The sequence below is a fragment of the Cataglyphis hispanica genome, chromosome 23 (genome assembly GCF_021464435.1).
Source record: "Cataglyphis hispanica isolate Lineage 1 chromosome 23, ULB_Chis1_1.0, whole genome shotgun sequence".
Taxonomy (NCBI): Eukaryota; Metazoa; Arthropoda; class Insecta; order Hymenoptera; family Formicidae; genus Cataglyphis; species Cataglyphis hispanica.
In genome coordinates, this window is record NC_065976.1 from 2,059,291 (window position 1) to 2,084,471 (window position 25,181).

The window sequence follows — 25,181 nt, forward strand, 5'->3', positions numbered from 1 at the left end:
GCGTAGAGAATATACGTGGCGTCGTATATCGCATCTATATACGTACATGTATGTATACACATGCGTGTGAACGACGACGAACCTCCCCGGTCCTTCGACGATCGATCACTCGTCGTCGCCGACCACCCTCTCTCCGATGTATATATATAGCGCGATTTAACCCCTTTCTAACAAGGGTCATGACTGACGAAGAAGCCCAGACTCTTCCAGCAAAAAGCGGTCCTCGTCGGCTCCACATTGTCGGTGGAAAACGTGCACGCGGCGATCTTAACGGATCAAATCGCTTGCAATTTTAGGCATCCGCCAGGTTTACCATAATTGATGTGAAAGGATGAGAACAGAGTCGCGAAAATCTTAATTAGATTACGAGAAACTCGGTCGACCAGAAGATTTATTATACGGACATATGGAGAGATAGAGAGAGAGAGAGAGAGAGAGGCGCACTTCTCTCTTGCCTCGCCGAGTTAAACGCGTTTTCCCGGGCCTTTGATACATGCATGTCGCCGTTCGCGAAGAAACAAGTGGATCTCTAGTGGTAACAGCTGCGATTAAACATGAGATATTACGTTCTAATTACGTCGGATAGGCAGTGGATATCATAACGCGTTTGTTCGCGAAATACACATTCAAGTAATATCGTAGAATTTAATTAATAAGATTGAACAAAGGACATTGTTTGTTTTTGATGCAGTACTAAAAAAGAGAAATTTAGTAATAGTAAAATTATAAATTAAAAACAGGAACAATCGCCACATATACATATAATAAATTTAAATCGACGATCGAAACGTTCAAGCATTAAGGAGTTATGCATTTTCAAAAAATAAATACATTTTTTTTAGATTTTGTAGCGCAGTGATTTGATAAAAACTTTTTTTTTACGATATTAATATAATATTATTGAATACTTAAATAAAAATTTTTAGTTAAAAAAATTTTTTTTTTAATTATGGCATATTAAAAAGATTGAATACTTGAATAAAAATTTTTAGTTAAAGAAAATTTTTTTTTTTTTTTAATTATATTAAAAAAAGTTGCGTTTTATAAAAAAAAAACCATTTTTTTTTCATAACAAAAAAAAAATGGAAAATTGAATTTAAAAAAAGCAGCAGATGCGGAATCTTATTAGGAACTCGCATGCAAAATTTGAAGTCGATTCGTCGAACGTAACCTGAGTTTTTTTATGCTGAAAATTTTTATTTACGTACTTAATAATGATTGTATTAATATTAAAAAAATAAAAAATTTTTATCAAGTCGTTGCGCTGCAAAAAGATCTAGAAAATGTACTCATTTTTCGAGAGTTCAAACGGGTATGCCATCTTAAATGTACATTCTACTCCTTTATACGGCAAGATAAATTGATTTTCGCAAACGATCAAACGAGAAATTCGTGCCATAAAATTGGCACCTACGGGTAGCCTCTTGACCGGTCAATAGCACATATATATGTGCCCAAAGTACTAGCATACTCGGAGCCCATCCGCATGCGTGATAAACCGTTATACGAGCATCCCTTCTGTGTTTCGCGAATGTACTAAGCTTTCAGGTTAAATTTTGAAGATATGGACTCCATTATCAAGCACCGCACACCCGGACCGACGCGGAATTCCGCGCGTGTATTCGCGTTTACGTAGGCGCGCGGGTTCTTTATATGTATATATACATATCGTATATACGTTTGCGTACCATACTCACACACTAGCGCGTATGAGGCGGTACGTAATTCACAGCCCCGGGAACATATGGGGCAACGCGTCGTGCCGTAAATTATGGTAAAAGTGTGCATGCGCCCGCATTTCGGAAGAGACACGTATCGCCGATGAATGTTGCAAATCTGGCGGGTCCGCACCATGAATTTTGATATTTGGTAGACAGAAAGAAGTATCCGCGCACGCTCTCTCTCTCTCTCTCTCTCTCTCTCTCTCTCTCTCTCTCTCTCTTTCTCGCTTTCGCCGCTGCTTTTTCCCAGCTTCAAATTTACGATGGGATTATATCATAATGGACGCGTGTGTGTGTGTGTGTATGTGTGTGTGCGCGCACGCGCGCAATTGAGTGCGGTGATATATCGATAGGCCGGGTCAAGGCGGTCCGCGATATTATTAATGATGATCGGTGACGTAATATCCGGCCCGGGACAAATGCGATCGTCACCGAAGGCGCCGCGACGTCGTGCGAATGTGTCGAGTCTCTCTGCTAGCTCTGATATTCGCGCTATGTATATTCAGCGAGCGTTCGCACGAGATATATTCGCGAAACGATTCTCTTTTTTTTTGCCGTACAATTACAGAAACCTAATTACAGGATCATTTAAAGTTAAATGAATTGAAAGTTACGTTCTGATAAAATAAACTTGAAGGGGATAAAGGAGAGCGCAGAGATTAATGAAGATAAAAAATTTTATTTTCCTCGCTTGAGTGGATGTTTTTTTTTAATTCTCATACGGAATACAGAATTCTCTTCGCATCTGACGCAAAATTCATGTTGGAAATTACACCGTGCCCGTTTTAACGTGTGTGTCTCTCGTCGTAGCGAGAAGCGCGTGTATAACATCAACACATATAGCTTTGCTCCCTCTCGCGCAAGATAGAGAATTAATTATTACGCGTACGAGATAATGAGATGAAATCTCTCTGCGAGCTGCAGCGCACGTTGATGACATTGTCTTTTGACCGAGATTTTTGAGCCTGTCATTGCGGGAGGAGCGAGGGTGGATTTAGCTATTAATGACGAATTCAAATAGCGACGTAGCTTCTCTGAAGTATGAACTATTCGGTTACATTCTCCTCAGTACAGGGTGGTACAATTATGTTTCTAAATATTCCCCGCGAAATTATCGCGTTGCTTGACGGCGCGCGGGTTTAATGATAGATCGTCGTAACTACCGGTTAGTTATTTCTGGGCTGGTTAACGCGCTGTTTCATCCGTTCTCCGTTATTCTGACCCGCTAGATACGAGGGAAACGCCGCAAAATCCTTAATGAATATTGCAGAACTTGAGACAGCCGCTTTATCCGGCAAATTCCACGAGCTTCGCGTGGGCGATGAAGAGCGAGGGATGCGGAGGGGGGATGAAGTCTTGGTGTCGCGATAAATTATCTAAGCGTCGTGCAACGCCCGGGGTAAATTGGCTTAGCGTAGCGATACTTAGATGGGCAATTTAATTAAAGGTTGGGGAACGCATCATCTTGTGTCATGGAAGACGATGCGTTCGAGCGAGCTTTCGTACTCGACGAGAGGAAGCCCCGCAAATAATCCGGACGACCCTCCCCGAATCAGTTGTAATCAGATCGTAAACGAATCGCTTGCATCTAACGCGCATATATTGCGACCTTTATCTTCTCTCGTCTAACCGCGAGGATTGCTCGTAAACTCTTATTTGGCGCTTTTGCGCCAATTATAGCGCGTACGAATGGCCCACTTTGTCGTCAGGATTTCTACGGCAACGGTGTTGTAATAGTTGTTGGGACAGTAAAAGCGCCGTAAACGTAGCGAGTAACCTGTCCAATTTTTATATGAACATGTCTCTCGGATGCTGATTAAATTTTCTTACGAGCACGAGTTTACGAGAGGTATGGTAATTAATAAAAGCAACTCGATTACGAGTAAAGAAAAATTGAAATAAAAAAAGACATTGAAAATATATAAAAAATCAGGAAAAAAAAATGTTATGAGAAGAGAAAAAACATGCAGCATCGTAAAAAAACCTTCTCAATATTATTAATGATATAGAGAAATAATAAAAAACCGATATCGAATAGACTTGCAGAAAATTGCTGCGTCTAAAACGATTTCATCGTCCGGTAACAATAGTACCAAATTAACTTCGCGATATTCGATTGTGCTAAATCTATGAAAGTAACTTCAAGAACAATATAATATGTGTGTGCGTTCTCTTCCAATGCCCGAATGAACTTTTTCTTATTTAAGAATCTCTTCTTATTCTAAAATAGAAACCACAACTAAATTCTTTCAGAAACATTTTCGATGAACCGAAATTCGATATAATGATATAACGAGAAGATAAATCTGGTTTCGCAAGATGCAAAATAAAATCTTTTCTCGAGAGTTTGCTTAGTAAAGAAGACAATAATATCCGCAGACGGATAATATTTATCCATCTTCATTCTTTTAGTTGATAGAGCCGTTTCGTTTTATCATGGAAAATTTATGAGCCAATGGGAAAATTCTTATTAAACGGTTCTCGCTACGAGGCGATCGGAGCATTAAATCCTCTTGGGTTGTGCCAGCTGTTTGTCATTAGGTTTTGAGGGCGTCTTTATAACCGATGCACGTAGGCCGTAAATGCTGAAATGCACTCTGACCCAAATCACGATTCTCACGTAGATTCAGGATCATGCATCCGAAGCATCGTGTTACTTTTATGAACATGCTACGCGATTCAGTGAATACTTAAAATTATTTTGATACGCTCCGATTATATATATATATATATATATATATATATATATATATATATATATATCATTCTCTTGCATTTATTGATATTATTAATTAGAAAATTGTAATACTCAATTGAAATTAGAATTAAAATAGATAAATTATAATACGATAAATTATATAACTTTTTTATATATTTTTTTTGCTTTTATATATTATATATAAATAATATATTCTTACAGAATCATATATATGTAAATCCGATAATAAACATATATAGAATTAAGTATATATACAAGTATTTTTCATAATCTTACATTTGCAGATATTTGGGAATAAGTTGGGAAGCATTTAAAAGATAAATACATGAGCAGGAGTCATTAGATCTCGCAATCAATGCACGTATTCTGTAAATGTTTGAATGCACTTCGATTTAATTGACAAAGTTTGTGCAGAATCTTATTCAGACTTGAGTGCTATTCAGTTTCCGCAATCAATACTATCGGCCGTGGTAGATGAGTCAGGCTCCGTCATTGTTAGTCAAGAACGCAAAGTCAGTTTGATCGCGAAGTTACGACACACACAAAAATAATCTGCAAAACAACTAGATGCATTATAAATAAAATCTTCGGAATATCTTCTTCAGAAAAATGTTCCAAAAGTTTTCTCCGGTTCACGATGTTTGTTTTAGCTGTATTAACTAACAATAAGAAACAGCTTCTACATTTTTCTTTTACATAGAAGAAATAATGCGTATAAAAGAAATCGTAAAATTCTGTACCACCTTCTGGGATTTCGAATTCCCGTCCAGAGCAAAAATTGTTTAGAACTGCGATAAACATACTTGGCTATTACGGCGTGTTAATATCGCGGTATGACAATTTTTTTTCTTTATCGTCGAGATAAATTCGTTAGGACAAAATGCGAAAATATAAAAGAACAAAAGACATGTCGATCGGCCGCAAGCGAAACATAACGATGTTTACGGCATTAAGCACCCTAGTCGAGTAGCTCGTATTTGCGGTTTGACGAGTATGGGAAATAACTCCGTTTAACGGCGGATCACTATGGTTCTATTTGAGAGGAAACATCATCACGGTCTTTCCAGGATTGGCGCAAAACCGGAGCAAATATCGGCCTGTGGTTAATTAACCGCGGAAGTTTAATCAGCGGAAGTGGTCCCCCAACTCTGCGCATTCAGAATACGAAATAAAAGATAGTATACACGATCAATAGCGTCGAATAAATTTATTCGAAGCTGGAGACAGACGTGCGAGTAAAAAAGTATGACTCCGCTTTCAGCTCAAATCATTTAATTTCTTTATCTTTTTGAATGTATTTTACTTCATCGTTTACTTCAAATATTGTCAATGTATGTTGCATAGCTTATACGATCTTGGTTTAAATCAAAATTAAATAATTTATGTATTTAATATATGTAAATTAAGTTTATGACACAAAATTTATTTTATATTTTTCCATAAATCATCAAATTTTTATCAGTTATAGCTCTACTTTATATTTATTTTCTTCATTTTTTTCTCGAAATAGTAAAATGTCTTATATTGTGTCAATATTTATTTTACATATAAGTAAGGCTTATAAAAAGAATAAACTTATCATATCTAAAGAAAATGCACTGTTAAATATTACTTTTATATGTAATTTTATAAAAACGATTTTCTCATATACATATGATATATAAGAGAGATCTTTCAGCATGGCTTTGCATGACATTTGATTTTTTGATACCGATAGTCGTGATAAACGGGGATACGTGTTTCGATATAATGACGATACGAAATATAATTTTTGGAAACAAACTTAAAGATTAATCATCTCTTATAAGACGGTGCGAATAAGTGAAAGTGTATCATTTGCAATGGACGCCTTTATTTCGCATGAAAGGAGAAACGATGAGGGCCTTTCAGGCCAGAGGTGCGAGCAGGCGCAAAGATTGGCCGTTAATTAGCCGCAAACTAGTGCTCGCGTTATAACGGGCACGCACATCGTATAATGGGTAACGCGTGCATGTATTTCGTGTCCCGGATCGATGACACAAGGAAAATGGCAAAATCAAAGAAATTCATATTAACAAGGAAAAATGGACATATTCAAAGTATTTTATAAAAAAGTTTAATATTTATTGATTATCAGTGACGTGTAAAAACGAATATACTATAAATTATAGAATTTTCACTGTTCTGATTTATTCTTTTATAAAATTAAAGTAATATAATACGGCTTCCGGAAATCGTATACGGTATAATATGGTACCAGAATCCCGTCTTTAATGATAAATTCTCTCTGTAATTTGAAACTAGTTTTTTTTTTTTTTTTTAGAGAAAATTTTAGGAAAAATTCTCATTTATCGTGACTTTTAAATATACAACATTAGATTAAAATATATTTTCCCAACTGAATCGTTTAGTTTAAACTTTAGATTCTAAAACAAACCTCTAAAAAACTTGAATGTGTATCGACAAAAGTTTTGTTCGGGGTACCGTGACACACTTTGTAGTCTGACCACAATTCGTAGTTTTACGCATCGTAACCTACTTTAATATACACTGACTTAGCCTCGCTGGTAATGCAATTTATTTTACTGACGATGAAATTTTAATTTAATCGTCATATTATTTTTAATAAAAAATGTTATAGGGAAAATTTGGCGCAAAAGAGCAAAAGTTTACTATACGCATAACATCGTAATATTATCCTCAGAAATTAGATTGTAGTTTTAATTCAATCAAATTATATAATGTGTTTAATTAAATATGCAGTGTTCTGTTCGAAATTCTAAATTGAGAAATCAATTCTCAATTAAATCGAAAAATTAATTTTCTAAGTTTTTCTATAAAAAGTAAATTATCAAAATCATGATATGTACACACACACACACACAATGGTGTTTGTCACAATATATTATTATTATAGATCATCATTTTTTTTTTAATATATATATAATTGTTCTGTCAACTCAAGTTTCACAATTTCTTACATCGCACGCACATAAAGACGAAAGAAGAAAACCCAAGTTTATTAGAAACAATTTTTTTTGCATTAATGCTAACGATATACTTATCATTATACAGATTATACAGAGTGACTGAAAAAACATGCATGGAGCATATCGAAAAGTCCTGAACCATTTCATAATCTAAGCTTTTTTTGTTGTACGATGTTAAAGTTAGCTAATCAGTGGCTAGAATATATCTATACAGCAGAAAACTATCTCGTACTTCCTTGTTTTCCGCTGTAGACAGACGCTCGTTAACTAACATTAACATCGTGTAACAACGAAAAGAAAGCTCGGATCAAAAAATGGTTCAGAACTTTTCGATTTGGATTGTTGTCCTGCATCTGATGATGTGTTCTATGTACGCTTTTTTCAGTTACACCCTGTATATCTTTAATCTGACAAATTAACATTCGCAAGTTACGAGATACGAAATATTGTATATATGTATAATGCGATTTATAATACGCAATATATGTATATATATTATCAACATTAATTATTCCGCGGGGTAGCTACGGATGCATAGTGCGAGTAACTACGACAGTAATTAGCTCAGTAATCCACAGCACATTCTGCAGTTTCACCGAATACAACGCCGGCGCGATGCGTCAGAGCGCTGGAAGTAATTTTGTATGCAGCGCGCCGGGCGAGTCCGTGGGAGTCCACAATTTCAATTGGAAATTATAATGAAAGTCTACGTCCGGAATTTATTTCGGATCTTCCACGATCGCTAATCCGAGCGAAAGGAGGAATCCGCCGTTACAACGGCGGTCTTTAACGCAAACAGTGTTACACCAGAAAAAAAAAAGAAAAAAAAAAAGGAGGCTTTATCGGGTAAAAACCGCAACCGTTGTTACTCGACACCGCTTAAATCGGGAGCTTGAATGCAAAACGAGCACTATACAAAAAAAAAATGCAATCCCTCTCCTTTACACAGGAAGGTGCTGCATTCTATTTTTATAATAAAAAAGTATCTCTGTGTATGTAACATCGTTGACATTTTTTAAATTCTTTCGTACATTCAACGCTGATCGCAACCGACCAATAAAGATATACATGTACGTTGGAAAATACGAAAACAAATTAAATGGAAAAATAAATGGAAATATTTCGAAATCAGCATTACCTATATACTTGTTGTTATTGGAGCTTGTATACAAACAATACATATCGGGCGCGCGGTAAATTCTACATTACATTGGTTCCGTCTGATCTTGACTTTTGCTCGTCTAACATACATACAGCGTGTTATGTTCAATATGAATAATGGATTCGAATCAAACCGGCCGTTTAGCGTGAAACGGATTCGCGTCTGTTTACGTATGCGGATTTAATCTGCCGTAATCTGTGTAAGTCGCCTTCTCCGATCGCTCTCTCGTGCGCGCGTGACGGAAGATGTAATTATTGAATAACGGGCGAAATAGCAAGCGGCATGAGAGCGTTATGCGCGCTCTTTACCGTCCCCGGTGCCCGGTTGTATATTCTCTCGGCTTTAACTTAAACTTCGCACTGACGACGACGAACACGCGGTGCGCTACGGCGGAAATAACTTACGCTCGAGTTAACTTACAAGAGACACACGCCACCCCCGTTTTCACAAACGGGGGCGTCCCAACGTCGTCGCGGCCCCTTGTGTCGATGTGTAGTCGATTACCTCGATAACGGGGGCACGACGAAACGGCCGATCGATTTCAGCCATTATTCACTAACGGACCCACCTGTCTCTCTCTTGCCGTTTCAGGTGACAAGATGGCAGCGATACAACGTCGCAAGACGTCGGCAGCGAAGAGGAATCGGGCGGGCGTGCTGTTGCCGGCGTTACTCATCGTAACGGGCGTCGTTTTAGCGCGATAAGCGTTTCACTTCGAAATGTCCATAACTATTACACCATTACTTCCGTTTGTGATAGATAGGATATTACTCCCGGGACTATACAGAGTCCGCCCGCCCTCCCCTCTTTTTCACCCTCCCATCCTCGTCTGTTCTCGCTTTTCCCCATCAATTTCCCTCTGCTCCCCCCCCCCTTCCCTCGCGGATCTTCTTCCTCCTCCCCTGTCTAGTTTCCCGTCTTCCATCTTCCTCCTCCATCCCCCTCTTTCTTCGCTCGACCCCCTTACATCCCTTATTTACCTTAGCTGAGGTTGCCGCCGGCTGGACTACTTAGATATGCGAGATTTTCGTGGAAGATTGCGCGATTGCCTGTTCCAAGTCATTACGCGCGACGCGCATGCGACTCGAATTATGTAAATACTCGCCGGGTCGAATACGCCACGACGACGCGAATTACGTAGGCCAGGTCTGTCCAACTTCCGGGTGCGCTGCCGATCGTTCACTCTCACCAGATTCAGATTCATCAAATCAGACGGATGGAAAATTTATTTGGTTAGTATAAACGGATCGATTGCGTTAACAAGGTGAGACCATATTTCTTCAAAATCGTAATAACGCGAGATACATAAATCTTTAATGTGTGTATGTATATGTAAAAATGATGCAAGCGATATTGTTTTGTTTAAAGATAACATTTTTACTTTACCGTTGCATTGTTACAAGTTACAATTTTATTTCTTGCACTTGCATTACTCAGGATGATATCGTATGTAAATAGTTTACATTAACTAAGGAAATTTGATTAGATTTTGGAAATGTGCTCAAATGATCAATATCCTCTTTGAATAAATCGAGAGTTATAAGACTCGACTTTGCAATAATGTAAATGACATAATTTTAATTATAAAGTAATATAATATTAAACTGAGTCGAAATATTATCGTAGGATGAATAAATGACCTATTAAATTCGATATGATTCGATTTTATCACGATAAGAATAACACACATTAAGTAGAAATAGCAATTAATATATTTATAACAACAACATTAATCGCACATATTTATTTGCAGCGAATATCTCGAGTTAACTCAAGACTATCTATTTCAGTTCCGCGCAATTTCTTGAATTGATAATAGCAATATAAAACGTATGTAGTTATGATACATATTTATATTTGACAGTTAAAATAATCACTACAGATATTTCGAATCAGTTGTATATACAATCTTTTTTTAAGTGTGCTTAAATAATATTCATTTCCAAAGTCTGGAGAATTTTCCTTGAGGTGCACTATATTTGCGAATAAAAATAAAAAGTGGAAAAATATACGTGGAAATAGCAGTCAAAAGCAAAATCGCCACATTTATATCGAAATGCAAAGCATAGGTCTCTGCTCACGTTACAATGTTTGCATTTCTCGTTTCTAAAATAAAAAATTGTTACGAAAAATTGCTCGCTTTACAAGCGTGCGAGTTTAGTTCGGTGAAGTCGTCCGCCTCTTTCAATATTACGATAGCGTTGCGAGACGAAGATCGCAGCGCGTCAACAAACGCGAAAACACGTTTATTGCACGACACGACGTCACACGCGTTTATTGCACGCGAAACAAACGCGAACAAAGCGCACATAGGATTGCAATATGCGGATGGAGCGAGCGCCGGCACGTCATTAAAGACCGTCATTAAGGCACCTCGCGGCTGCGTTATTACAGCTTATACTACTAGATGGATCATCTGCTCGTCGTTATATCCAGGAAAGCATCGAGAAAGTTAGAGAAGAGAAGATCCTTACCATTCCGTGGTTGCAACGTGGTATTAAGTACGTTAGCAATTGCCGCAAGTTTAAAACCTCAGCAATATCAAGGTATATTCTATTAAATATAACTACTTTGTATCTGTACGTAAAATTACATATCTGTCTTAAATATTATAAATATTTATCTTTGTTATTAATATCTTTTAAAAAGATCCTATTATGTAACGACAGAAATTATTAATCGATTGCATACACATACTACAATTTTTATATTTTTATTAATAATAAAAAATAAGCAAATTTTCTTATATTACACAGATGAGATAAAAAGATGCTTCTCTCTATTTTGATAATACAAGTAAAGAATATAAAGTCGCACACACACACACACACACTGTATCATGAAAATAATATCACACCACGTGCGCCGCTGAAGCTGAATATTACTTTATATATGATTGCAATTTCGCGTCCTTGCGCGAAACGTGCGCGTGAATTTTAGAACGTCCTACATAAGAAAAGTTAAACAAGTGGTATCCACACACACACACGTATACCACTTCTTGTGTTGAATGTTGAACAACCAACATGGTGATGTATGTTGCAACGGCCGTTCTTTCGAGCCACGTGTACTTCTGATCTTAAAATTGCACACGAGCGTAACATCGTCTCCCTTGTCATTGAGCTGAACTACGTGAAGCAAACATCTCAAGGAATATAGTTTCACGGCGCACGTTCTTTTCACTTTTATTCCCTGGCTCATCTATTATTATATTATCGATTTATATAAAGATAACAATTGAGACGCGACCACTTGCAACAATATCAATCTATACATTGATTAAAATAGCAGTTTAAAGATTTCAAGACACAATTGAACTATTACGATGAATCGCATGATGAAATCTTTTTTTTACGTTTTCAGTTTTTTTTTTTTTTTTTATGACCTTAATTATATAGAAATTAAGACACGTGTACGTATGTAGGTGAGTTATTGTATACACGTATGTTCTTCATTATTTTTTGTAAAAAACATTGGACCTGCGATCAATTTTATCCGTATTTACATGTTTTTTATAAAATCTTTTAAGAGCGAACTAAGTATCGTTGAGGCGCGCTTATCGAATTAATTACAAGCTGAATATCAGCTGAGTATCAGTCATTGAGCATTAAATAAAACCTACAAGTTGGACAGGCTTGACCGTCGTAGGCTCACCGAGCGGCGGCAGAAACGTGTCGTTTAAAGGGGCCTCCGGCGTTTCTTTTGAGGGCCCACAAAACTATCACGTAGCATTGTTTTTTCTCGCCTGAAACACTGTACACATCGGATACACGTAGCGAATAAGGCGATATTCAACGGTTCTTTCTGTATATCCTAATTTAAGGCAAGATTCGTGTGCAAAGATATGAAAGAAAATGTAGAAGACAGTAGGGTAAATGGTATTTTTTGTCGGGAATCGAATTCTTTCTCCGCGTTACCTTCGTTATACATATGCGTTATTCAGACGACAAAGAGAAACGTTTCCTGAAAACGTCTTGCCCTTTCCATGCGCAAAGCAGAAATATCTCAAGGGAAGCTTGCAAATGGATAAAATTATCCAAGGATAATATAATGCGGTGTTTAATCCTTGAGATATAAATATGTAGTCGCGGTGAAATCTGAGCGGTTTGTAAAGCAGTGAGAAAACGAGAGGTGTAGGATAACGCGCGCAATTAAAATGTGAAACGCGAATCCAAATTCTTCAAAATTTATTTTAGACGCGAAATCTCACTTAATAAAATTTTGTGGATTTGATATTCAATCTATTTTGCCGCCAAGTCACGTACGTTGCGTTATCGATATTATATCCTTGAGCACGATCTTTATGTTATGACGCAATCTACATCATTATATAGCGATTTATTATAGTAAAAATACAATATGCGATTTAAAAAATCTTGCAATCAATTTTCTATTCTTTGCAATGGCAAGATTTATTGTTATTGATATCGACAGAAATATTCATCGTAATAATTATATTCACTTGAAGTTTAATTGACTTCTTGATATAGATATAGTTGACACTAATTTAGCATTCAGAAGTTAGAAAAGGTACGTATTAATTTTAAGATTTGATTATCTTTATTTATGAAAATCGTGAAAAAAATCTGTCAAAAATGGACATTCCAATAATCATTATTCATGAAATTATAAATCAGATTTTTCTCAGGATTCTTGTCTTTATTGGGCATTTTATTTATTTTTTGATAAACTCGTCGCTTTTCTCGAGTTGCTCAAATCAGTTACCTCGAAAGCGGTTAATAGTTTTACAAAGGTAACGGTTCTTGCTCTAATGACTTTTATAATTCCCACGGTAAAAGCAACAATATACGAAAGTGTAATATTTCAAGAATTTGCGTTCAAAAATTTGTTTAAAATTTACACGTTTTTAGGCAACTAATAACAAAAAATATTGTAATTTCAATGAGAATTATACTTCTGCACATAATTTAAAGCATATTATATAAACCTGCATATGCATGAAAACTCATATAAATCAAATCGTGCATAGAATTCGTAGAATGTCTACCTATACATCCTCAAAATTTAAAATTTTAATGAAGTTATTCTGGATAGAAAAGAAACAAAAAATTGTCTTTTGAAAGATTGGGAATGTTATGGAATTCAAGCTCGACCAAAATCACATCGCATACCAGCATATATTCATTATATAAGCATATCAGAAGATTTAATTCGGTGTTACGAAAATTGAGCATTGTTATGAGTGTTATTAAATATTTTCTCAGGCTCGCGGCAATGTTCTAGCGATATTTATAAAGTAATAAAAAAAATATCATATGTTAAGAAATACGTTTGGTATAGACAGTGTTAGTTTATATTCATTATACATTATTAATATGAGAAATTGAAATATATAGACCGCGATAGCCTACTCGTAATTTTACGAAACGATTTTGCAAAGGATTGGCCATTGCTGTCAAATGATTTCCTTTGATAACGCCTGGAATTCTTGATCGTCTAATCGTGATAAATTTACAGTTACAGCTTTATCGCTCATGTTATTTGAAATTCAAGCAGTCTACAAAGCGGTTAGAATTCGACAAATTTTACGACCTTTCCGACAATTCCCTATCGTCCCTTACAATCTCTTTGTTGCTATAAGATAATACTCCTTTACATGTATACTTAGATCGTTTTGCTAAAACCTAATATTCATCATTCATACTTGCGTATGAAAAAGAAAGAGAGAGAAAGAGAAGAAAATATATATATATATATATATATATATATATATATATATATATATGGTATGTATGAACCTAATTAAAAAATAATCTCTTAACAATGCAATTTTCTTAACAAGTTTCAACGTAGCGTAAAATCGCAAGAGTTCCGCTCTCAAGAAACATGCCTGCGGTCAATTCTCTGATCGTGCAAAGAAAAGATCAGATCTCTCAACGATAAATTATTCATTTTATAATTAATAAAACAGGAATTTTTAATAGATCCTCTTTTCCAATTTTGTCAAAAAAAGAAAAAAAAAAAGGAGCGAGAAAGCTGCAGCTATTTGCATCTCTTTCACGGTGCTCGTATTTTCGATACAGATTCAAGCTGTCCCGTGATTAATAGCCGATAACGTACAATAAATACACGCGTGTATTTATTTATATCTACGCGTGAATCGAAATTCCTAGCCTGGAGTACGGATATTTCGATGTCGAATACCGGCTGATGAAGTTATCGGGGAATAGCAGGGCGCGATACGCCGTAATGAGAACAATGCGGCGCTCCTCGAATATTTACCAACCTCACGGAATTCTGCAATAGCGTACGGACGTCACGCTGAAGCGACTACTAACGCGAATTCCATGAATTAGCGCGCCGATTCCTCAATTAATTTAATTAAAAATGAGTAATCCAATGGAAATAATCCGACGTGCGCCCGCGCGCTTATTTGAAATCTCGTTCGTTCGCGTAAAAGTCGCCGCTCGTACGTGCTTACGATTACATCGGAATTAAATCAATTATTATCGCGAGCACAACGTTACATACTGTTATCGATTGGTGTTTCAAATTGCGATATTCGTATATATTCGTTAATAAAATAAAATCATAAAATACACACACACACACGTGTATAAATACGAACACGCGCGCGTAATCATCTCTCTCGGGATAACTCATTGACTTGCAAATATTTTTATCCAAAACATACACAAGAGAATTTGTTCCTCTCTATTACATTATTTATTAACATTAATGAGAACAATAATAATTATTAGTAACTGTTGTTAGTTATTGCTATTATTATTTGAACTTATTATAAAATATTGTTTTGTTAATAGTATTTTTTACGATTTAGAACTCATCAAAATATGAGACATTTTTTATTTCTAATTTTTAAACGAACCGCCGAAGCATGACCTTTTAATATTTTCAAACAAATTTTTCTGACAAATCTTCGTCGATACACGATAGTTTTTCATGGTAAAGTTGCTCGAGAGTTGATTACGATAGCGTCTATCTAACGAAACGGTCGACAAAATTTTGCGATAGAAACGTACCAGACAGATAGATGGATATACAACGGGGAGATACAACGAACACAATAATTATCATCGATTCAACACTCGTTTCTCGCTTCCATCCGCGAATCTTGGAAGCGATCGGACGCACTGCCTCGCTTTCCACTCTCCGTACAATGGCCTTTAATGAGTTCCCTTTGCAGCGGGTACATTCGGTAGCTGCGCACACTGTCCGGATCGTCGTCCTGACCGTCGTCGGAAAAGAAAGAAGAAGCGAAAAAAAGGAAAAAAAAAACTGCGCGAAGTAACGTTTGATCAGCGAAGCGTGAAGATGGTTTCCGCGGATTTCGTGGAATCGCGTGCAGTCACCCGTATATTATGTATCCGTCGTTATCTGCGGCTCGATAGTGGAAGAGAGCGGAATCGGGAAGAGGGGAAAAAACGCCACCAAGAAAGGGTCACACACGGGGGTTCATTTCGCCTCCGGCGCGGCGGGATCCATCTCGCGTTCTTTATCCCCCTCTCGTGTCCCGACGTCGCAATCGGCGGATCCTTGCAAAAATATCGATAGAAAACGGAAATCTCCGCGGAATTAAATCGAGAATGCTCTCGAGACTCCCGGAAGCTACATGTACGTGTCTTTTGTTTCTTATGCCGATACTGTCATTCTTTCGCATTCGTAATTCCTTTTTGAAAAGCTTATTCCTTTAGTCGTTTCCGGTTATCCAGCTACTTCGGAAATCGACCTGGTAATCGGAAATTTTATCCAATGTCGATATTAAATCCTTTCTATATTATCTATTTCTATACTTTTACACAAAAATGTTTTCTTCAATTAACAACTGAATGCAAGAAATATTAAGATACTCGTGTCTTATTTATTATCAGTAACAATATTGCAAAATTGACGTTTCCTTTACATAGTATATAGGATGATCTATATGTTCGGCTTTATATATATTTATTTAAAAAATAAATTCAAATTCTTTTATATTAAAAATATGATTATTAAAAATCATAATCAAGATGTCTTATAAAACTTGTAACTGAAAAAAATTCGATATAAAATTTTTTATATTATCAGCAATCGCATAATGCCATCGATATGTAATTGTTCTTATATTTTTTGTCTGTTTAATACTGCTCCCAGTATGTTTGATTAAAATATCGATCTATATTTTTGCACACAAACTCTATTATACTTTATATTTAACTCGACAACTGATTCGCGCGATCCAGCATTTGGCACGCGAATTCGACTGCGATGATTCTTTAAAATTCGTGCAAGTCTGTTTCGTGTCATCTCGTGAATCCTATAATTATAGGATTATTAAAACGTACAATATACGAAAAGAAAAGAAAGAAAAAAGAGAGTGAAAAATGTTTATTACGGATAGAAATATCATGTTCGTTCCAAGTAAAAACAAGTCGCGTGTTAATGATACCGTACGACGCTATTTTTAATTTAATGTTTAACGATATTATTTTTAAAATATGTATAAGATAACGCTTATATAAGACAACGCTTATATAAGAAAACGTTTAAGAATATGTATTTATATTATACAAATATACTATACAAATTAGAAAAGAAAAAGAGAGACCGATAACTTGAAGATGTTTTATAGGAAAAAGCGCGGGACGCAAATTATTATATATATTCGAGAAGAAATTTCATTAGCAATTTCACGAAATGCTGCTCGATCGCATTGTTTCCGCATAAAATTTTAACACTCCCTACTCACAGAGACTCGTAATTATTTGGCGTTTATTAATTCGGCCTTGCAATGTATGCGCCTCTTGTTCGCTGCAAATTACTAATAAATTATTGATGTCAATTGTAACAATTTTGCGATCGATACAACATTCGTATTACGAACGATTTTATGCATGATTTGATAAGTACAAATACGCGAATGGTAATTGCTACAATAATGCAGCAACTGCGTTAAGTGTGCGACAAAAAGCGATTTCGATAATATGCTTGTAATCTGTCATTAATCATCGCAATTCGCGGGTATTCCAATCAACACGGAACGAAATGATCCTCTACAATGTTTCCATCCTTTGACGTTTCTAAGAAGATCAAGGAAAAAGATAAAGCGAAAAGAACTACATCTGAAAACAATCGTATAATTTTAAAACGAATGATCTCAACAAAAGCAGAAACGGATTCGAGAGAAACGAAGAAATTCTTATCACGACCACCGTTTCGGCGATTGAATTTCAATCGACATTCATGGGCGAAGGGATAATCGGAGCTAATCTATTTCGAGTTTCCAGACATCGTAGACAATTAGACTGACCAGATTTGAATTCGATTCGAGATTCGAACGCGAACGAGAGTTCAGGTGCGAACGAGAGCCCAGGATTGTGCAGCCCAGCGGGCGGAAGACTGATTGGCCCGACCCAGATGCATACCGTTATCATAAATCTGCTCGAAATCTCCCGCACAACCGCGTAGATATATATTACCACGCTTCCCTCGTCCACCAACCATTCCACCTACCCCTCCCCCTCCCTCTCTCTCCTCCTACCGCTTGGTCTCGAGTCTGCATTCTTCATCATCGTATTTTCGCGACGACCAAAGAGAAATCACACGCGGGTGTCTCGGAATAAATTAATGCGCGGCGTTTATCGAGTACGACACTTTAGATGCCGATGTGCACGGCTTATGTTTAAACGCGAAATGTAACTGTGGCTTTTGCCACCGGCAAAGTAAGTAGGTCAGCTTTGTCGATTTACGGATTTCGGAATATAAAAAAAAATCTTGATATATCGTTGATCATATGTATAGACATAGTACTACATAATGTAAATTTGACCTTAAGTGTAAAAGATCGACGAACTTAATTTTTGTGATTACGTTATAATATTATTTAAAAAATTACTATTCCGGATTAAGGATCGACGATAAGAGTTAAGATTGACGGTAACGGTGATCTCATGAAAATTTTAATTAATTTTGATAGCGAACTTGTATATAGCGTGCCTACATCGCATGTTTGGAAAAAAAATTGGAGAAAGATTTATGATCACATAGTTCGCATATATTTAAATATAAATTAAATTTAAACACAAATGGGCGAAATTGAATATTATATCTAGAGAGAGTAAATCTTAACGCGTAAAAAATAAAAGGTAAATATCGTGCATTGAGAGATTCGAAATATAACACATTGAGCATCTCTCTCAGGCTTGTTTACTCGCATAAATATCAGCATAAATGTGCAAATAGGTATTTTTTATAAGACTATTTTGTTCTCAGTTATTTAGGTATTAATATAGAACCGTGTTTCCGTGCCGTGACAGTTAATAAAACTTTGAAATGACTTGAACCAAGCGCTTACTAGCGATGTCTTGGGCATTTAACGGATGTTCGTATCTTCTGACTAAACGTTATAATATTGATATAATTATAATATTAATGCGTTTTGCCGACTAATTTGAAATAATGCACCTTTAAATAAAAAATCTTTTCTGATATCATATAAAATTATGTAATTATAAAAAACTTTTTAGGATAAAGATTAAGAAACATCCCTTTAAAGTCATATATTTTGCATGTAAATTTCTGAACTTCAAAAGCAACTTTTTATCTTTTTTTAAGACAATTCTAGTGACAAATTTGTAATAAATATGTTGTTTTTCTCTCTACGAATTGTATCAAATATTTTTTTTTTTAAATATACGTGTAATATAAAAATAATTGAAGTATACGAAATTGAGTGTGGCGCTTTTGACAAATGGAATAAAATCGCGAGACTATAATAATTCATTGATATGCTTTTGTTTGTGAGATGTTCACACGATTTACGAATTTAATCTCTACATTTTTCATTCTGCGCAGGATATCAGTTTAACGATCGTAAGATAAAAGAGCTACTCACATTTAAACGTCCATTGCTCGTGAAAAATTCATCATCGTGGCGGACGACTATAATCTACCGGCGAATGCTGCTATTCGTTGATCAATGAGAATCGATAATTATCTGCCGTGTTATTAACAACGATCGTGTATTCCCGATAACCAACCGCGTTTGTACCGCGTGAGAACGATAAATTCTCCAAAATGAACGCTGCCGAAACGCCGGAATATGGTCCGACGATAATGCTAACGAGCAAAATAAAGTCGAATTAAAATATAATATGGACCGCATTTTCATTGTTCCATATCTACACAATGAAATTACAATTGTTAACAGACCCGTGAGATTATACTTTGCACACGTGTAGCGCCTATACGTGTATAGATTACTCTTAGAATTTTATTCCAAAACACTGACTCGTTAGAGTTAGAAACTTTGCTCGATAATTTCGAACGAATGTAGGTGAAATATTTATGGCGTATCTCGAGAAAAGTGCATCTTGTATACTAATATTTTATTTTATCTTTTTTCATTTTTTAATTGTTTTTTGAAAAATATCATAATCCTAATATCGGAAAACAAAAATATTACCGAAAATATCGTGAATTAATTAATGGATTCAATTTATTATTTTTCGTAAATAGAATAAAATCACTCATGTCTTTTAATCATATCTTTTTAAGGACATCTTTTATTCACTACTCAATACTGCCGTGTCACTAATGAATAATTGTAATTATTTGTAGCACACATACACACACACACACACACACACATAACTTACTTACCAAAATGTGTTAAAAAAATTCATAGATAAACTCATATTTTCACGAATTTTGTTCACACAAGTGACACAGACGTAATAAAAGCAATACTGTTAAGGTGAAAGTGTGTGCATTAATTATTGTTCTCAAAAATATATGTCTGGCTTGTCGCAGTTTGATATTGTAAAATAGTGATTGAGAGTATATAAGTGAGAAAAAAAAACTAAGAAATAGAAATGATGAAAGAGCGAGACGTTTTGCAGCGTGACTTTTGCGTACCAAGAAAAAAAAATATTTTCTATTGCGTCGTCTTTACTGTTTGTTATTATTAAGATTATATTAACTGTACGGTGTAACAATACCAAATTAATTAAGATCGGCATACGATAAACGGGATACGACGTTGTCCGCATCGCAGCGCGTTTATCTGCACTCACTCATAGGATATTCATAGGATCTACTGATATTAAGGATAAGACGATAATGTACGGTACATTACGGTGGATTTCGAATTAATTCTTAAAGAATTAAACGATAAAACTTGCAACTTAATGAATTTCTCAGTATATGTCTGCAATCATGTATTATAGAAAAGAAAAATGATTCGATTCAATAAAAACTTACGAAAATATTTGTGTGCAATTATTCATCTCTAGTGAAAAAACAATCTTATCGGAATTGCATACTCGGACGATCATAAAGCATGGTTCTCTTTTTTTTTAGTTTACGTAAGATGAATGGTAATAAAGTATTTGATATAATTTGCACGACAAATAAAAATGGCGATGAAATGCATAACGAAAGAACATAAAAGCATAAATATGGCTTTACAACGCTACAATGAAAAGTATAATTGCACTTTATTATAAATCGTTTCAAGGTCCCTTTAATCATTGCCGCATTGCTTTGCTTCCTAATCTTAAAACGAACGCAATTATGAATAATTATTTGTCAGAATAATTACTAGTGTATCGTCGTAAAAATCTGGAAAGTTCATTTATGAAAATCTAATTGTTTATATTAACTTTAATCATCCTGAGCTTTTATACTAACGATTTCTCCTTCACAAATTTATCCTATACTTAAGTATTATAATAATAACATGCTCCATATGGATATATTCTTATTTATACATATATGTATATATATAGATATATATATCTCTCTTTTCTATATATATATATTTGTTTATATAGAGAACCTTTATAAGTGTAACAGGCTCTTAATTCAAAGCTGCAAAGGGACTCGATAACACCTAATTTTTTACAATGGAAATGCGTGTTATTTTTTCTAACACATGTATTATCCAAACTCTTATAAAATTGCTTACTTAATATCTATTAAGCAGAAGCTGATAGCAGCACTTGCATAGCTTTTTACAGCTCAAAGATAGTAAATATTCGTTTTTCGCAGTCACTTTGCAGCTATTAATACAATATTTTATTTCCAATATAAGATAGATCTAATAAATTTAGTTAACAAAAAATATATATAGTATTTTACAGTACCATTATCATATTTTAAATAAACTGTTATCTGCATACAGGATGCATGCTTGTAGATTTATCCATGGCAACGTTAAAACTAGATCACTCTTCCCGGAGCACGGATAAACATTTCTTGAGCAATTCCGCATGCGACTGTGAACATATAAATACATTACCGTATTTCCATGTATTATTATTTCAGCTTAAAAAAATAATATGTCTACACTCACTTTAGCATGTTTTATTTCCAGCTCTGTTAGTTCAATAAGGTTCTTTTTAAATGCTGCTACTCGCCTAGTCTTGAAATCTAACAATTCTAAAAAGTTATTGCAATATATTAATAATAATGTTTTAAATAATCAATATCATTATAACTTAAGTAAAAAAAGCTATGTATGTAGCTTTATGATAGAAAGTAATGTACATATTATATGTCTTTTATTCTATTTCTCTACATCTATTCTCTTACAATATGATATTGATCACTATTTCTAAGTAAACAATACGTTTATTTCTACTTATTTTCTTTTTCTAATTCTTCTTACCTTCTTTTCCTTTATCAGACATCTGTTCAAATTTCTCACACGCCTCGGTCTGCGCTTGTTCCGCCTTGATATAATACAAATACAAATTTAAAATATCACAAAATATTAAATATGCATTTTGTTCAATGTTTCAAAACTTTCAGGATGCAATTTCATATAATGTAATATTTAGCATATCCGTCAGCAAAACTCATAGTAACACATCTCTATTGTAAAAATATTATAAATAATATAAATTATTGTGATAATGTTCAAGTGCATGCAAATATCAATCATGCATAATATGCAACAATAACTTGTGTGCTGCAGTAATTAATTTGTGCTGATTTATTTTCCTATTTAAAACGAAATTATTTCATGTATATGTTTTGCATGTTAATTATCCATCTGTATATGAAAAAAAGGAGAAATATATAGTTTTTAGATAGAGGAATTATAAAATCAATAGCTTTCTAATATTATTTTTAGTAATAGACTTTATACTATATCATATATTTAATATCATAAAACTTAGTATTTCTTTAAAATGCTTTTATGTAAGAAGTAAATTTCAATTAAAATACTTTTGGCATATCTTAAAAAAAGAAAGAGTAGAAGAGCTGATTTAAACAGGATCTAATATTTTTTAAGCACTACCGAAAAAAATACATGACACAAACAATGACACACCTCAGCAACCTCCAGTGCCTTGAAAAGCAAGAAAAATTAAAGTTCTGATTAGATGTTATAGATGCTATAACTTGATTATCTAATAATTGCAGTTTCAGTTTAACTGTTGCAATATTAATAAATATAATCTTAAAAATTAATATTTGTATTCATTATATTTCAGTTTTGCTTGCCCTACTCCTATAAGCGTTATTTAAGAATTGTATGTGACAGTATCACACTATATTGCATGAATATCAATTTACAAATTTTAGGAAAATGCGAACTTACAGCATGAACATCCTTATTTTTGGCACGAGCTTTTTCAAGAGTACGATTCGCAGATTCATATTCGTGTAAAGCTTTCAGTCTTCTAAAAAGAAGCCTTTTAGCTGCAGCTGTATCTCTCATATAATAACGAAGAGTGTCTGACAATTTTAAATCTTCATCTGATGCTACCCGTCCTTCAACTTTCTGCAAAAAAAAAAAAGTATTTGAATAAATAATAATAGCAAATTTAAAATTGATTAAAAATTTTAACTGCATTCTATAGAATATTCTTACTCGTAATTTCTCAAAAGTCTCAGCAATTTTAGTTAAAAATCTTTCGAGTTTTCCAGTATCTGTTGTAGCTAATTGTAAAAGATTAGTGGAAATCTTTATATATGAATCTGCTACATCTTTATGTTTAGCTGTTTGACGATCAGCTAACCTTGTTGCTTCTTTTAGGTTATGGTGATAAGTTTGGAGGAATGTCATTTCTTGATCAAAGAAATCATTCACATCTTTCACTGTAGCTGATAAATAATATTCATCGGTAGTTTTAGAAAACGACTTTACTAAACCACCAAACATTTCCATTTTATTCTTTCCTGCAAAAATAAACAGAATATATTTTACAGATATATTCTTTACATCTATTTCCATTTTGTATTTGTATTTTAACATTGCATATAAAGAACATTACCTCGTACGCAAAGATCTTGATCATATTCTAAGAATACCCTTAGATTATGATCATTCCGAAAAACTGGATGATGTGCCAATCTGGTCAAAAACATTTCATGCATAGCAACAGTTTTTTTAAAAGTGGCTAAGTATTCCCTGCAAATAAATATATTAAGATTGGATTTTATTAAAATTTTTACAGCCAAAATGTGATAATAAATAGGATAAGTACATATCTACAAAAAACTTACGCTTCTAATTCTTGCTTCATCTTATTAAACTCTTCACGTGTCATATTTCCTTCACCTTCACCAAGTTTTTGTAATTTCTCGCGCGATGCATCAAAGTCTGGTCTTGGTGGACATGGTGGGATCTATGATATTACAATGTTAATATTTGAAAGTAAAATGCAAAAGTTAAATATATGCTACAAGACAAAGATTTCACATACAATGTAACCAGCATATTCTTCATTTTCCTCGAATCGATCATGGAGCCATACAAATTCTTCATGTTGCCTCACAACTAGATTGTCTGGTTTTTGAAATTCAGGTAAAGTAGTTTTTGTATGTACAGTAAATTTTACTTTATCCTTTTCACTGAGAGCATCCGAAATATCTACTTGCAAGGATTTATCTGAGAGATCTATGGTATCAGCATGGATTGTCTAAAAGAGATTCGTTAGAGTAGAATTGTCATTGAACAACGCAAGAACGAAAAGTCAGGCACATTACGATAATTATGATAAATATGTATAGTATCATTCAGGGAGATAAGTTTGTGCAAGAAAAAAAGATAGAGACACAACATCATAAATACCTTCTTCGGAGGCACGCTGTTTAAGATGTCGGCAGTGTCACATATACCGTCCTGCAACATTTTTTGCATAGATTAGACACTGCAAGACGAGAGTGTTCACGCGAAGGGGAGCGGACTTCGCGAAAGAATTGCGTCGAAGAATCGAACGCGTCAAGTGAACGGATCACTGGCCACCGATTGATAACAGGTTCCACCTACCATCATGGCGTCCACTGGCGTCGTCTCCTCGCCACACCGTGTTTGACAGCAGTCCGATTAAAAGGACCGTCACACTAAATAATGTACACGTATCGTTATCGTATGGCAAAAATTGATGATCTTAGATCTCGGATCTCGTACACGTTATGCGCGAACCCGTTGCCGGGGCCGACTGATAATAGCAGGATGGCAGATGGCACTTCTGTTGGTAAAGGAGAGCTGAGATACAGTCACGGCGTATCTCCGAGAAGCAGCGCGACAATCGACTCGGTTGTACTCGAATGCGATTCGATTCACCTGATCGTGACACGTGTCGACAAATCAGCTGTAGAGAAAAGTGTACACATCACGCGCGCGCGATTATTGA

The 25,181-nt window shown here is 34.9% G+C and overlaps 2 protein-coding genes across 7 annotated transcripts in view; one reads left to right on the forward strand and one right to left on the reverse strand.

Moving 5' to 3' along the window:
• LOC126858017 (hemicentin-1) overlaps positions 1 to 13,044 on the forward strand; it is a 231,825-nt gene extending 218,781 nt beyond the window's left edge. For all 4 annotated transcript variants that reach the window (XM_050608025.1, XM_050608023.1, XM_050608024.1 and 1 more), the window contains exon 7: positions 9,163 to 13,044. In XM_050608025.1, the coding sequence (XP_050463982.1) occupies positions 9,163 to 9,275 (113 nt within the window). In that variant the 3' untranslated portion in view covers positions 9,276 to 13,044. The remainder of the gene's footprint in view (positions 1 to 9,162) is intronic.
• Positions 13,045 to 21,010: 7,966 nt separating this feature from the next.
• On the reverse strand, positions 21,011 to 25,046 carry LOC126858009 (sorting nexin-6). 3 transcript variants are annotated; one of them, XM_050608010.1, is made up of 10 exons: positions 24,815 to 25,046; positions 24,617 to 24,667; positions 24,249 to 24,464; positions 24,049 to 24,170; positions 23,817 to 23,953; positions 23,414 to 23,721; positions 23,141 to 23,323; positions 22,202 to 22,265; positions 21,887 to 21,972; positions 21,011 to 21,809 (listed from the first exon to the last, which is right to left on the reverse strand). In XM_050608010.1, exons 1-10 carry the CDS (start codon positions 24,818 to 24,820, stop codon positions 21,759 to 21,761), a joined length of 1,224 nt encoding a protein of 407 aa, XP_050463967.1. In that variant the 5' UTR covers positions 24,821 to 25,046; the 3' UTR covers positions 21,011 to 21,758. The 3 variants fall into 3 exon arrangements, with proteins under 3 accessions (XP_050463967.1, XP_050463965.1, XP_050463968.1); XM_050608008.1 differs by lacking the exon at positions 24,815 to 25,046 and having other exon boundaries at positions 24,617 to 24,808; XM_050608011.1 differs by lacking the exons at positions 21,011 to 21,809; positions 21,887 to 21,972; positions 22,202 to 22,265; positions 24,815 to 25,046 and adding an exon at positions 22,692 to 22,888 and having other exon boundaries at positions 24,617 to 24,808.
• Between the last annotated feature and the right edge of the window lie 135 nt (positions 25,047 to 25,181).

What these genes read in the sequence shown, in the direction of transcription:
- LOC126858009 (XM_050608008.1), bottom strand. Translation starts at nt 24,685, where the DNA reads ATGCAAAAAATGTTGCAGGACGGTATATGTGACACTGCCGACATCTTA. An exon ending in AAAATAAGGATGTTCATGCT is followed by an intron (nt 22,266 to 23,140) that starts GTAAGTTCGCAT and finishes TATTATATCAAG; the next exon opens with GCGGAACAAGCGCAGACCGA. An exon ending in TGGAAATAAAACATGCTAAA is followed by an intron (nt 21,810 to 21,886) that starts GTGAGTGTAGAC and finishes ATATGTTCACAG; the next exon opens with TCGCATGCGGAATTGCTCAA.